At 37.3% G+C, this 14,607-nt stretch overlaps 1 protein-coding gene across 2 annotated transcripts in view; it reads right to left on the bottom strand.

The window, feature by feature from the left end:
• SLC44A1 (solute carrier family 44 member 1) overlaps positions 1-14,607 on the bottom strand; it is a 454,935-nt gene that overhangs the window by 160,589 nt on the left and 279,739 nt on the right. For both annotated transcript variants that reach the window (XM_053702619.1, XM_053702618.1), the window contains exons 7-8: positions 12,351-12,440; positions 10,377-10,516 (exon numbers count right to left, since the gene is read on the bottom strand). In XM_053702619.1, coding sequence (XP_053558594.1) covers positions 10,377-10,516; positions 12,351-12,440 — 230 coding nt within the window. The remainder of the gene's footprint in view (positions 1-10,376; positions 10,517-12,350; positions 12,441-14,607) is intronic.

The raw sequence follows: 14,607 nt of genomic DNA on the forward strand, positions 1-14,607 counted from the left end.
TGGCATGAAATATACCAAAATGGGCCTAGATCAATACTTTGGGTTGTCTACTACACTACACTAAAGCTAAAATTAACCCTTCAAGGTCCCTACAAGATCCCTAATTAACCCCTTCACTGCTGGGCATAATACACGTGTGGTGCGCAGCTGCATTTAGCGGCCTTCTAATTACCAAAAAGCAACGCCAAAGCCATATATGTCTGCTATTTCTGAACAAAGGGGATCCCAGAGAAGCATTTACAACCATTTGTGCCATAATTGCACAAACTGTTTGTAAATAATTTCAGTGAGAAACCTAAAGTTTGTGACAAAATTTGTGAAAAAGTGAACAATTTTTTTTTATTTGCTCGCATTTGGCAGTGAAATGGTGGCATGAAATATACCAAAATGGGCATAAATCAATACTTTGGGTTGTCTTCTAAAAAAAAATATATACATGTCAAGGGATATTCAGGGATTCCGGACAGATATCAGTGTTCCAATGTAACTAGCGCTAATTTTGAAAAAAAGTGGTTTGGAAATAGCAAAGTTCTACTTGTACGTATTGCCCTATAACTTGCAAAAAAAGCAAACAACATGTAACCATTGGGTATTTCTAAACTCAGGACAAAATTTAGAAACTATTTAGCATGGGTGTTTTTGGTGGTTGTAGATGTGTAACATATTTTGGAGGTCAAAGTTAGAAAAAGTGTGTTTTTTTTCCATTTTTTCCTCATATTTTATATATTTTTTATATTAAATTATAAGATGTGATGAAAAAAATGGTATCTTTAGAAAGTCCATTTAATGGCGAGAAAAACGGTATATAGTATGTGTGGGCACAGTAAATGAGTAAGAGGAAAATTACAGCTAAACACAAACACTGCAGAAATTTAAAAATAGCCATTGTCATTAAGGGTAAGAAAACTGAAAAATGGTCCGGTCATTAAGGGGTTAAATTGTAATAATCAAGATTATTATTTTCTATCTTAATTTCAAAAACAAGTAGGATTAACCAATATGTTTTATACTGTATTCTATTTAGTGAATAGAATTGTTTCAGTATAAATATTCAATCCCTCAGACTCTTTTTATCTTATTTACAGGCATGACATTATTTTCACCAAATCAGAGGGATGAATCCATCTATTTGGCAACCTTCTGCAGGAGGAAAATTATTTCAGCAAGGGAATACTTCAATGTCCTCATTATAAAAGAAGTTGTCAAAATGTTATTTAGAGATCTGAAAATCTTTTGAGGTTATGCAATAAACAATTTCAACTAATTAAAAACCATGTACAAGTCTTAAAAATATATGAAAGACATCTCTTTCAATGAAAGTCAGAGACCAGCAAATTTTCGCTATATTACGAGTTTTGCGGTATGAGTGAAAAAGCTGCGTTAAAGGAACACTGAACCCAAAAATTTTCTGATTCAGATAGAGCATGCAATTTTAAGCAACTTTCTAATTTACTCCTATTATCAAATTCTTTTCATTCTCTTGGTATCTTTATTTCAAATGCAAGAATGTAAGTTTAGATGCCGGCTCATTTTTGGTTTACACACTTTTGTTCTTGCTGATTGGTGGGTAAAATCACCTACCAATAAACAAGTGCTTTCCATGGTTCTGAACCAAAAAAATAGCTTAGATGCCTTCTTTTTCAAATAAAGAAAGCAAGAGAACGAAGAAAAATTAATAATAGTAAATTAGAAAGTTGTTTAAAATTGCATGCTCTATCTTTATCACGAAAGAAAAAATTTGGGTTCAGTGTCCCTTTAAGGTTCTTTTTCACTTTTCTTGCAGGTATATCTGTACCACACACATTTTTGGCCGTAACGCAACATAACTACCACAGCTTTTAAAAAGTCCTTTTTCAATGGGACTTCCACAGCGCCGGTATTACGAGTCTGCCTGGGAGGCCAAAAAGTGAGCGGTATAGCCTATAACGTCAAGATCCATACCGTAAACTGAAAGTCAGTAGTTATGGGTTTTACGCTACAACGCCGTAACATAAAAGTCATAACTAAAGTGCTAAAAAGTACATTAACACCCATAAACTACCTATTAACCCCTAAACGGAGGCCCTCCCGCATCACAAATAATACAATTATTAACCCCTAATCTGCAGCTCCGGACATCACCGCCACTATAATAAACAAATTAACCCCTAAACCGCCGTACTCTCGCATCGCAAACACTAGTTAAATATCATTAACCCCTATTCTGCTGTCCCAAACATCGCCGCAACCTACATTACTGTTATTAACCCCTAATCTGCTGCCCCCAAAATCACCACCACTATACTAAAGTTATTAACCCCTAAACCTAACCCTAAGTCTAACCCTAACACCCCCTAACTTTAATGTAATTAAAATAAATCTAAATAAAACCTACTATTAATAACTAAATAATTCCTATTTAAAACTAAATACTTACCTGTAAAATAAACCCTAAACTAGCTACAATATAACTATTAGTTGCATTGTAGCTATCTTAGGTTTTATTTTTATTTCACAGGTAAGTTTGTATTTATTTTAACTAGGTAGAATAGTTAGTAAATAGTTATTAACTATTTACTAACTACTAGCTAAAATAAATACAAATTTACCTGTAAAATAAAACCTTACCTGTCTTACACTAACACCTAACCTTATATTACAATTAAATAAGTTAAATTAATTAAATACAATTAACTAAATTACAAAAAACAAACAAACACTAAATTACACAAAATAAAAAAGAAATGATCAAATATTTAAACTAATTACACCTAATCTAATAGCCCTATCAAAATAAAAAAGCCCCCCCAAAATAAAAAAAACCCTAGCCTAAACTAAACTGCCAATAGCCCTTAAAAGGGCATTTTGCTGGGCATTGCCCCAAAGAAATCAGTTCTGTTACCTGTAAAAAAAAAAAATAATACAAACAACCCCCCCAACAGTAAAATCCACCACCCACACAACCAACCCCCCCAAATAAAAACCTATCTAAAAAACCTAAGCTCCCCATTGCCTTGAAAAGGGCATTTGTATGGGCATTGCCCTTAAAAGTGCATTTAGCTCTTTTTCCGCACAAACCCTAATCTAAAAATAAAACCCACCCAATAAACCCTTAAAAAAACCTAACACTTACCCCCGAAGATCCACTTACAGTTTTTGAAGACCCGACATCCATCCTCAACGAAGCGTCAGAAGTCTTCATCCAAGCGGCAAGAAGTCTTCATCCAAGCCAGCAGTATTATTCATCTAGACGGCATCTTCTATCTTCATCCATCCGGAGCGGAGTGGCTCCATCTTCAAGACATCCGGCGCGGAGCATCCTCTTCTTACGACGGCGAGAGAAGAATGAAGGTTCCTTTAAGGGACGTTATCCAATATGGCGTCCCTCTAATTCCGATTGGCTGATAGAATTCTATCAGGCAATCGGAATTAATGGTGAAAAAACCCTATTGGCTGATGCAATCAGCCAATAGGATTGAGCTTCAATCCTATTGGCTTATCCAATCAGTCAATAGGATTGAGCTGGCATTCTATTGGCTGATTGGAACAGCCAATAGGATTGAAGATCCAATTGGCTGATTGCATCAGCCAATACGATTTTTTCACCTTTAATTCCGATTGCCTGATAGAATTCTATCAGCCAATCAGAATTCAAGGGACGCCATCTTGGATGACGTCCCTTAAAGGAGCGTTCATTCTTCGTTAGCTGTGGAAAGAAGAGGATGCTCTGTACCGGATGTCTTGAAGATGAAGCCGCTCAGTACCGGACGGATGAAGATAGAAGATGCCGTCTGGATGAAGACTTCGGCCCGCTTGGATGAAGACTTCTTGCCGCTTGGATAAACACTTCTGCTGCTTCGTTGAGGATGGAAGTCAGGTCTTCAAAAACTGTAAGTGGATCTTCGGGCATTAGTGTTAGCTTTTATTAAGGGTTTATTTGGTGGGTTTTATTTTTAGAATAGGGTTTTTAAGTGGAAAAAGAGCGAAATGCCCTTTTAAGGGCAATGCCCATCCAAATGCCCTTTTCAGGGCAATGGGGAGCTTAGGTTTTTTAGATAGGTTTTTATTTGGGGGGTTGGTTGTGTGGGTGGTGGGTTTTACTGTTGGGGGGGTGTTTGTATTTTTTTTTTTTTTTACAGGTAAAAGAGACGATTTCTTTGGGGCAATGCCCCACAAAAGGCCCTTTAGAAGATGCCGTTTAGTTTAGGCTAGGGTTTTTTTTTATTTTGGTGGGGCTTTTTTATTTTGATAGGGCTATTAGATTAGGTGTAATTAGTTTAAATATTTGATATTTGTTTTTTATTTTGTGTAATTTAGTTAATTGTATTTAATTATATTTATTTAATTGTAGTGTAAGGCTAGGTGTTGGTGTAAAACAGGTTAGGTTTTATTTTACAGGTAACTTTGTACTTATTTTAACTAGGTGGCTAGTAAATAGTTAATAACTATATATTAACTAATCTACAAAGTTAAAATAAATAAACTTGCCTGTGAAATAAAAATAAAACCTAAGATAGCTACAATGTAACTATTAGTTATATTGTAGCTAGCTTATGGTTTATTTTACAGGTAAGAATTTAGTTTTAAATAGGAATTATTTAGTTATTAATACCTGTAGTAGGTTTTATTTAGATTTATATTAATTACATTAAAGTTAGTGGGTGTTAGGGTTAGGTTTAGGGGTTAATAATAAGTATATTGGGGGCGGCAGATTAGGGGTTAATAAGTGTAGGTAGGTGGCAGCGAAATTGGGGGTGGCAGATTAGGGGTTAATAAGTGTAGGTAGGTGGCGGCAATGTCGGAGGCGACAGATTAGGGGTGTTTAGGCTCAGGGTTTATGTTGGGGTGTTAGATTTAAACATAACTTTTCTTTCCCCATAGGAATCAATGGGGCTGCGTTACGGAGCTTTACGCTCCTTTATTGCAGGTGTTAGGCTTTTTTTATCCGGCTCTCCCCATTGATGTCTATGGGGAAATCGTGCATGAGCACGTAAAACCAGCTCACCGCAGCGCTGGTATTGGAGTGCGGTATGGAGCTCTATTTTGCTTTACGCTGCAATATTGCCTACTAACGCCGGGTTTATGAAAACCTGTAATAGCAGCGCTGTAGGGAGGTGAGCGGTGACAATAACTTTCAAGTTAGTACCGAGCAGCTATTACCGCAAAACTCGTAATCTAGCCGTATATTAATTAATAAGACATATACGACTCCTAGAACTATTACTGAGAGGTTAACTAGTGTGGAAAACAAAATGTTTGAAACTTTCTTTTCTTTTTAGATCCAAATATACTACATACTTTTGATATTGTCAAAAATATGAACTCACTTTGGGGAAAGTGGTATCAGTGACTATTTTGATGGGAAGAAAGATAAGAAAAGCAGGAAATTAATAAAATCCTCTTTTGTACAAACTTTATTTATAAAGAGTCCAATTATTACAAAAGTGAGAATATATATTTCTAGATTATCTCAGTCAAAGTGAGCACCATGAATCACTTTTCCCAAATTGGGTTATATGAAGGAAACTCACTACTCACTTAAGAGCATACTAGTTAGATATTGTATAAAATGTAATGATCATAAATTCTCTTATTTAGGGTCAAATTATAAGTGGAGTGCAAAATATTGCTTTCGCTGAAGCTATAACTGCGCTCCACTTTGTAATAGCAGTGCACCTTAATGTGCTCTGGTATTACAAGTTGGGTGCAATGCGATCGCGACCTTGCGCTCGCATTGCACGGAAGCATTGTGCTCATGAGAGCGTGCTTTCATAGGCTCAGAACCTTGTGCATCGAATGGGTAAGTAGCGCAGCGATGGCAGCATATTTTTAATCATAATCATATTTTATGATTATATACTGTACATAAATGTGTTAATAATTGTGTATAAACACAAATATATATTTATGTATATAGTCATATACATATATATTTCCTGGGAACACACAGTTCCCACAGACCGCAATGTTACGGCTGTGCTTTATTCTAACACCCCACTCCCACCAACTTTAGACCCCAAAAACTGCCTAGTGCAGTTGTTTTTTAGAAAAAAAAAAATGCTATTTTTAAATAAAAAAATACTATAATGTCCTCTCTTTTGAGGGCATTTGGGGCACTTTTAGAAAATTAACCAGAGTTTGGATCTCTGGTTAATCGTCTGAGCACTAATTGCCACCGTGAGCTGTGGTGTTTCTAATTTTCAGAGCTGGAAATGTGCCCTGCTGACTTAACAAAACAAACCCTGCTACATGTCTGTCCCTAATTGGATTTATTAGATATACATGACAAAACAATAAACTTCATACTAACAAAGACTGTGGCTTTCCTGGTCACCTGTAGACTAAACCCTAAGTTAGCGCCTCAAAATAAGGCAAATGGTGGGAAGAGAGAGTTTGGTTCCCAGAAAAACAATTGCAGCAAACAAGATGTTTTGTTTTAGAAGAGAAACGTCTTGATAACAAGGTGTTCAGTGTTTTGTGAATGTTCACTGTTTGAACTATTCCTTTTTTAGCTCTCTCTTTCCGCCTCTTTTTTTGGACTTTTGAAGTTTACCAAGTGATATTATAATTACTTTACAATGTGAACAGTTTTCAAGATAGAAACGTATTAACACAAGTTTATTTTGATATATGCCATTAATATTCGTTATATCTACTTTTGCTTGTTATTTAAATGTCTTAAATATAAAAAAATAATAATAAAAACATAAATTATGCTTACCAGATAATTTCCTTTCCTTCTGTATGGGAAGAGTCCACAGCTGCATTCATTTCTTGTGGGAAATAATGAACCTGGCCACCAGGAGGAGGCAAAGACACCCCAGCCAAAGGCTTAAATACCTCCCCCGCTTCCTCATAACCCCAGTCATTCTGCCGAGGGAACAAGGAACAGTAGGAGAAATATCAGGGTGAAAAAGGTGCCAGAAAAATAAATTTAGGGCCACCCATCGGAGAACACGGGCGGGAGCTTTGGACTCTTCCCATACAGAAGGAAAGGAAATTATCTGGTAAGCATAATTTATGTTTTCCTTCTTAATATGGGAAGAGTCCACAGCTGCATTCCTTACTTGTGGGAAACATATACCCAATCTCTAGAGTATACAGAATGCTAACGGGAGGGGAAAAAAAGAGGCGGACTGTAATCTGAGGGCACCACCGCCTGCAAAACCTCTCCCCCGAAGGCTGCTTCAGCAGAAGCAAAAAACATCAAACTTGTAAAATTTGGAAAAAGTATGTAAGGACCAGGTAGGCGCCTTACAAATCTGATCCATAGAAGCCTCATTTTTGAAGGCCCAAGAGGAAACCACTGCTCTCGTAGAATGAGCCGCGATCCTCAAAGGAGTCTTATGTCCCGCTGTCTCTATGCTAAACGGAAGACATTCCTCAGCCAAAAAGATAAGGAAGTCGAAAAGGCCCTCTGACCCCTATGCTTCCCGTTAGAGAGAACAAACAGAGAAAGAAGTTTATCTAAATTACTTTGTGGCCTTAAGATAGAACTTCAAGGCAGAATCCATACCCAGAATTATGTTGTAAACGTTCCTTCGACGAAGAAGAATTAGGACCTAAGAAAGGAACCACAATCTCTTGACCATACGAAGAAAACCTAACTTGGTTCGTAGAACAGCCTTATCAGCATGGAAATCCAGATAAGGAGTGACGCATTGCAAGGCAGCAATCACAGATTCTCTGCGCGCAGAAGCAATAGCCAGTAGAAAAGGAACCTTCCAAGACAACAATGTAATGTCTACTGCATGCATAGGCTCCAACAGAGCCTGTTGCAAAACTTTAAGAACAAGATTTAAACTCCAAGGAGGAGCATTAGATCTTAACACAGGTCTGATCCTAGCAGAGCCTTAACAAATGACTGCATATCTGGAAACTTAGCGAACCTCTTGTGCAGTAACAAAGACAGGGCCGAAATCTGTTCCTTCAGGGGACTTGCAGAAAAGCTCTTCTCCAGTACATCCTGGAGAACAGAATAAGTATGTCCTTCACACCTTATGATAGATGCGACGAGGAACCAGCTTACAAACTTGAATGAAAGTAAAAATAACTCTCTCAGAAAACTCTCTCTTGGCTAGGACCCAGCGTTCAATCTCCACGCAGTCAGCCTCAGAGAATCTAGACATTGATGAACAAAGAGACCTTGGTCAGCAGATCCCTGCGACAAGGTAACTTCCACGGAGGAGATGACATCCCCACTACCTACTTTGCATCCAAGAAGGAGTAATCAGTATCACTGATGCCTGCTTGATTCGAGCCACTACACTAGGAAGTAGTGGTAACAGAAAAGATAAATTAGATTGAAACTCCAAGGCACTGCTAATTCATCCGTTAGCTCCGCCTGAGGATCCCTGTACCTGGACCCATATCTGGGTAACTTGGTATTGAGACGTCATAAGATCTTCCTCTTGCAAATCTCCGCAAGCACTTGGTATGGAGAGACCATTCCCCCGGATGAAAGGATTGTCTGCTGAGGAAATCCGCTTCCCAGTTGTTCACACTCGGAATGTGGATCGCTGACAGCGAACAAATGTGGGTCTCCGCCCACTCCAGAATCCGAGATACTTCCCTTTATAGCTAGGGAGCTTCTCTTTCCCCCCTAATGGTTGATGTAAGCCACCAAGGTTATATCGTCTGATTGGAATCAGAAAAACTGGAATGAACCCAGCAGAGGCCAAGCCTTCAGAGCATTATATTTAGCCCGAAGATCCAAAATGAGATAGGGAAGGAGCTTTCCTCCTGAGTCCATAGGCCCTGTGCCTTCCTGGCACCCCAAACAGTTCCCCATCCTGACAGACTCGCAACCATAGTCACAATCACCCAGGATGGATTTAAGACGGACATCCCTCGGGATAAGTGATCCAGACAAAACCCCCAAGAGAGCGATTCTCTCGATCGGTTGTCCAGGGAAATCTGTTGAGACAGATCCGAATGATTGCCGTTGCAATGCTTCAGCATGCGCAATTGCAACAGTCTGAAGTGAAACCTGGCAAAGGAAACGATGTCCATGCTGGACACTCTGAGACCAATCACCTCCATACACCGAGCCACAGATGGCCTTAAGGAGGTCTGAAGGGCAAGACATGATGAAGCTAGCTTGCAACGTCTCTGTTAGACATGATAATATTTCTATGGAGTCTATTATAGTACCCGTGATATTCTACCCTGGTACTTGATACAAGAGAACTATCTCTCGATTTACCTTCAATTCATGGGATAGAAGAAAACAGAGGAGAGATTCCGAATGATGCACTCTTCGAAAAATTTCTTGGAGCCATAGCTAGACCAAACGGAAGTGCAATAACTGGAAGTGCTGGACCAGGAACGCAAACCGTAGGAACTGGAAGTGGTCCTTGAGGATTGGTACGTAAAAGGGGAAGAATGGACCCTACTGTCTCCATCTTGAACAAAGGGGGCATTTGAAAACTTGTTTAAGCACTTTAGGTCCAGAATCGGACGGAAAGTTCCCTCCTCCTTTGGGACCACGAAAAGTTTTGAATAGTATCCCAAACGTCTCACAGCGATAGGCACCGGGGAAAAAAAAACTCCTAAGAGGACAGATCCCGTACACACCCCAGAAAGGCTTCCCTCCTTTCTGGTCAGGAAGCCTGTGACGAAAGGCAAAGAATGACTGGGGTTATGAGGAAGTGGGGAAGGTATTTAAGCCTTTGGCTAGGGTGTCTTTGCCTCCTCCTGGTGGCCAGGTTCAGTATTTCCATTAAGTAAGGAATGCAGCTGTGGACTCTTCCCATATTAAGAAGGAAAGAAAATACTACTGTGGGTCGTTGGCTTATAAGTACTTCCTACTACTAATGCTGACTGGATGACAGATACACCCCTCTGAATGTTCATGTTTAAAGGAACATCCAACCCAACATTTTTATTTCATGATTCAGATAGAAAATACAATTTTAAACATAACAATTTACTTCTATTATTTAATTTCTTTTATTCTTCAGAAATCCTTTGTTGAAGAAATAGCAATGCACATGGGTGAGCCAATCACACGAGGCATCTATGTGCAACCACCAATCAGCAGCTACTAAGCCTATTTAGATATACTTTTCAACAAAGGATATCAATAGAATGAAGCAAATAAGATAATAGAAGTAAATTGAAAAGTTGTTTAAAATTGCATGCTCTTTCTAAATCATAAAAGACAAAAAATTTTGTTAAATGCTGCTCTTTAATATCAATGATAGCACTTTTATTTTTTTAACACAACATCCCTTTCTTATAGTGATTTACATATGTGGCCGCCTGAATACTCACTGTAAAATCTGACACATGAAAAGTTAGCACAATTTCTCTTTAATTTGCTACAGGAAAGGCTTTGAATTGCTTATAGAACTATTCTCTGAAAAGAAGTGATCAACACAAACCAGAAGACTTACAGTGAAGACTGTGGCAGCGATGGCATAGATAAGCAAGGCCTGTTGATTGTCTTTGGAAATCTGAAGCTGGTCTGCTGGGAGATCTTCTTTAAAAGACTTTCTGTGATCAGCATACAGCCACCAGAGAACACCAGTGCCTCCTATAAATGACAGTTTTAAAGGGTGACAAGAAAAATCAGGTCATGATATTTCTGTACTGTTCCATTGATAAGAAAAAATAAAGTGCTGCTCCTGCATTCACAGATGGAAAGCTGAAAATATGTTTATTGTTATGGAATAGAAACATGTTGGAGATATAAATATATATAAATATATGGTGTAGGGTTATGATAACCACACTATGGTATTAGTGCAGGAAAATAAACTGCTTCAGGTTTAATCTACAAAAATAATAATGCATCTTAGAGACTTAAATTGCTTGTGGGTATTAATATGCAAAACAAATTTATTTTTTTTGTTAAAAATCCAAAACATTACACTGCTATTCATACTGTTAAATACATACATACATTTTTAACAATAATGCCAAACATGGCCGCCAGCAGCGCCATTCGTTTTTTTTCTGAGCCTGCATTTCTTCTGGTGAAAAAGCAACACACAAAGTTCTGGATTTTCACAGATATTTGTGTGTTACACTTTCACAAGAAGAAATCTGTCTCCGAAAAGAACAGAATGACACTGGCGGCGGTTATTGTTATGCCTAATACATACTATAAAATGTGTTTGAGGGTATTATATAAATCTATTAATTATGGCACAACAAAGACTCTAACAAGTCATATATTGTAATGAAATACCAGGGCAAGAATACTGGTGGCCAAGACAGCTCTAAATCATATAGAAAGTTCCATGAACATGTAGATTATATATATATTTAAGAGAATGGAATGAAGAAAGCTATAGCGAAAAACTGCTCTCATCTGCGCATGTTTGGATTTAGTCTGTGAAAGATGAACCAAAGTTGTCACACAGACAATATTTGTTATTTCTCTGAGAACAACCTGCCCACAATATGAATGGTTATAGCACCAACACCATTATATTATGACAACAGTTTTTATATAATTGAACTTGGAAACTTGACAGGACTGAGGGTGACATAGTTAGAATGAAGTACTAGAAAATCTTAAAGGGACATTCCGGGCAAAATGTAAATGCACATAGATGAATTACATCTTTGAATAAAAACATATTTGCAATATACATGTTTTGGCAAAAATGTAACTAGTAAACATAATCTCTGTTTTAACATTTTTCTCTGCATGTTCATGTAAAGCATTGCTGAATATTCTCAGGGCACCTGCATTTTAAATACTACAGCTGCTCAGAGTGCCAGTGGGGCTTGTAGACTGTCAGCAATTAAACTAGTTATTACCAGATGGTACAAGCACCTTAAGCTCTCTGAGTAAGTTGTGCGTTTAAAAAGTTGATGCACGGTACATACTTAAATACACCTTTGAAACAGCTAATGCCTTTTTTTCAGAAGCATTTTTGCTAATAATGTGGATTCCAATTTTGGCTGGAATGTCCCTTTAAAAGGAAAACCTTCACTATGCAATATATATTGGACTATGGTGGAAATGAACTTTTCAGCAGGAAAATAATTCTAAATATACAGTAGTAGTAAGTAGTAGTTTAAATACAAGAGAGTAGGTATCCTAGGATTACTCAATCAAAGCAAACACAACACAATTTGTAATTTGTGGCAAACTGGCTTTCATGTTAATTAATGGTGTCCAGCCTAGAAGAACATACAACATGTATCAAGATGGGCAAATACCTACACCCTAAAATGCTGTTTTTCCTACAGAAAGAACATTCTGTAAATGATCCACCTTAGATTTAAAGGGAAATCATCATTACTTACCTTAGAGCTATTAAGACTGAATTTACAAAATGTCTTAAAAAAAAAAAAAAAGGAAAATAAATATTAAAGAATACAGGAAATTACATAATTCTGTGAAATGAGCTTACCAAGTGATCCCAAGATGACCAAGATAGTAAGGATCCAAACAAGCACTCTGGAAATGTACCTGATTATAACCATCAGAATCATGGATAGTACTGTGGAAAAAAAAAAAAATTGTTAACATTCAAGAAATAAAAGTGCAAAGATGAATTATGTTTAAATCGACAGATAGTTGACGTTGGTTCTTTAACTTTTATTTATACCAACAAGTAAATCGGAAAAACACATAAAATTTATGCTTATCTGATAAATTAATTTCTTTCATGGTGGTGAGAGTCCATGACCCATTACTCCTGGGAATTACTCTTCTCTACCACTAGGAGGAGGCAAAGATTCCCAAACCCCAAGAGCCGTATAAAACCCATCACACATACCTCAGTCTAACGTATAGCCAAGCAAAGTAAGGTAAGAAAAAGGAATAAGAGCCATAAAAAGAAACAGGGGAAAAAATATGTGCTAAAGAAAAAAATTAACCCTAAAAAACATAAGGGTGGGGTCTCATGAACTCTCACCACCATAAAAGAAATTAATTTATCAGATAAGCATAAATTATATTATCTTTCATACAGGCAGAGTCCACAATCCATTACTCCCGGGAACTGATAGCCTAGCTGTGGAGTAAATAAGTAATAACATAAGTTTAAAACATCTTTTTTTACTTAGAAATTAAATTCAAAACCCCAATATTATTCTTTAATTAAAATCAAACATGCAAAAAAATCAAACAGACAGCTGCCTGAAGAACCTTCCGACCAAAGGCTGCTTCAGAAGAAGCAAAAACAATCAATCAATCGGTAGAATTTTGTAAAAGTATGCAAAGAAGACCAAGTAGCTGCCTTACAAGTCTGATGGAATGAAGTCTTATTGTTGAAAGCCCAAGAAGTGGCAACTTACCTAGTAGAATGAGCAGTCCACTGTGGTGGAGGCTGACCTGCCTCCAAATTAGGGGTTTGAATCAAAAGTTTCAACCAAGAGGCCAAAGAAGCAGTAGGAACTTTCTGACCCTTCCTATAACCAGAAAAATTAATGAACTAGAAGTTTGTCTATTGTCCTTAGTAGCATCAGTGTACTATTTCAATGCCCTAACATCCAAAGATCTCTCTGAAGCATTCTTAGGATTAGGACACAAAGAAGGAAGTCCGTAAAACAGCTTTATCCTGATGAAAAATCATATAAGGAGGATAACAAAAAAGAGCAGAATAAAAAGACATAAGAAATAACAGTTTAATATCGACTTTATGCATAGGCTTAAAAGGAGGAGCCTGAAAAACCCTTAAAGGGACAGTCTAGGCCAAAATAAACTTTCATGATTCAGATAGAGCATGTAATTTTAAACAATTTTCCAATTTACTTTTATCACCAATTTTTCTTTGTTCTCTTGGTATTCTTAGTTGAAAGCTTAACCTAGGAGGTTCATATGCTAATTTCTTAGACCTTGAAGGATTGCATTTTAACAGTTTTTCACCACTAGAGGGAGTTAGTTCACGTATTTCATATAGATAACACTGTGCTCGTGCACGAGAAGTTATCTGGGAGCAGGCACTGATTGGCTAGACTGCAAGTCTGTCAAATCAACTGAAAAAGGGGCAGTTTGCAGAGGCTTTGATACAAGATAATCACAGAGGTTAAAAGTATTTTATTATAACAGTGTTGGGTAAGCAAAACTGGAAATGGTAATAAAGGGATTATCTATCTTTTAAAACAATAAAAATTCTGGTGTAGACTGTCCCTTTAACAACCAAGTTAAGATTCCATGGAGGAGAAATTGGCTTGAATACAGGTTTAATACGGACAAGAGCCTGAACAAAACTATTATTATCAGGAAGCAATCTTCCTGTGAAAAAAAAACGAAAATAGCAGAAGCTCTACCCTTTCAGAGAACTGGCAGATTGGCCCATATCCAGGACCACCCTGCAAGAACAGCAAAATCCTGGAAATTCTGAAATTTAGGATCTTTAACCCCTAAAGTAATTAAGACCTCCTTTAAAAGAGAATAAATACGTTCAACTAAACAAAAAAAAGGAATTATCAGGTTCAACATCAGTTAAAGATTCCTCATCACCAGAGGAAACTTCACCATCTAAAGACATAACAGTATCCCTGATTCAGGGCACTAGAACTTGTAGAAAGGTAAAATCTGAACCTGATCTGAAGACGGGAGAGCAGCCTCAGAAACTGCAGGCCTTTATAAAAATGTTCACTGTAGGTGAAACAATGTCAGTTAATCTCCTGTAATAAACAAACATGAGGTGTTGTTAATAG

This window comes from Bombina bombina, chromosome 2 (genome assembly GCF_027579735.1).
Source record: "Bombina bombina isolate aBomBom1 chromosome 2, aBomBom1.pri, whole genome shotgun sequence".
NCBI classification, from domain to species: domain Eukaryota; kingdom Metazoa; phylum Chordata; class Amphibia; order Anura; family Bombinatoridae; genus Bombina; species Bombina bombina.